Below are 960 nucleotides of genomic sequence, written 5' to 3'. Positions count from 1 at the left end.
GGACAATATGACACCTATATCGATTATTTCTAATATGCACGTTAAAATATTGAACACATTACACACATAAATATAAGTCTGTATACACACTATGTGGGTATAAAATACCGCCCTCCATTTTTACTCACGCTGCCTCACATGTCAACCTCAACCCCGCAATACGTTCTACGCTAAACGCTTTACTTAACGCATTGAGGTTACAGGCCTCATGCATCATACACCGAAGAGCACAATATTTAAAAATTCGAAATAATTATATAAATAAATAACAAGCAGGCCGTCTCCGTTGCACCTAATTCACCATCATTCAAGCAACCATGCTCAGGGGAACGAGCCGGCTAATAGTGCGCAAGGGTGCGTGTGTGCCCCAGAAGGCACAAGTATTAGCCGAAAGTAGGGCCACATACAGTATAGTATCGGCATATCAGGCTGGATTCAACCCGCTGTGTTCGTGTAGCACTATGACACTCCACACACCAGCATGCGTACTGACACAAGGGGAAGCTATGAGTGGGGCGGGTAGGTACACTAAATACACCAAGTACGCTAAGCGTATTAGTGTTGGTAGTACACACCGCACGCGACAGTACACGACATATTCACCATCGTCTCCCATATACGAAGAAATGGCCAGTGATAGCACTCGAGAACGGGCGAGGAAGATGGTGACAAATACTTTCAATTATGACATATCGAATGTTATTAAGAAGGTATATGGCAAGGCTATGAACGACATGCGCGATGTGAAGGAAATCACGCGTGCTGTGCAAACGTAAGTGACAGCTTGATGTGAACATCTACGCATGCTTTCGGTGCTATTTGTGCTCATTTTTGACCTTTGGTAGTACATATAATCACACATATGTACAGATACAAACACACACACGCACACACACACGAAACATCCCCAACCCACACGTATATATATAATATATATTTATACATATATGTATATATATA

General features: G+C 42.4%; 1 protein-coding gene across 1 annotated transcript; it reads left to right on the top strand.

Annotated features, from left to right (window-relative positions):
• Positions 1 to 317: 317 nt before the first annotated feature.
• Positions 318 to 776, top strand: SARC_15673 (hypothetical protein; the record flags this gene model as incomplete). The annotated part of the gene is made up of 1 exon (XM_014290209.1): positions 318 to 776. One exon carries the CDS (start codon positions 318 to 320, stop codon positions 774 to 776), a length of 459 nt encoding a protein of 152 aa, XP_014145684.1.
• Positions 777 to 960: the final 184 nt, after the last annotated feature.

The sequence above is a fragment of the Sphaeroforma arctica genome, assembly GCF_001186125.1.
Source record: "Sphaeroforma arctica JP610 unplaced genomic scaffold supercont1.6536, whole genome shotgun sequence".
Taxonomy (NCBI): Eukaryota; class Ichthyosporea; order Ichthyophonida; genus Sphaeroforma; species Sphaeroforma arctica.
Note: the sequence above shows the minus strand (reverse complement) of the source record. Positions and strands in the feature narration are given on the sequence as shown.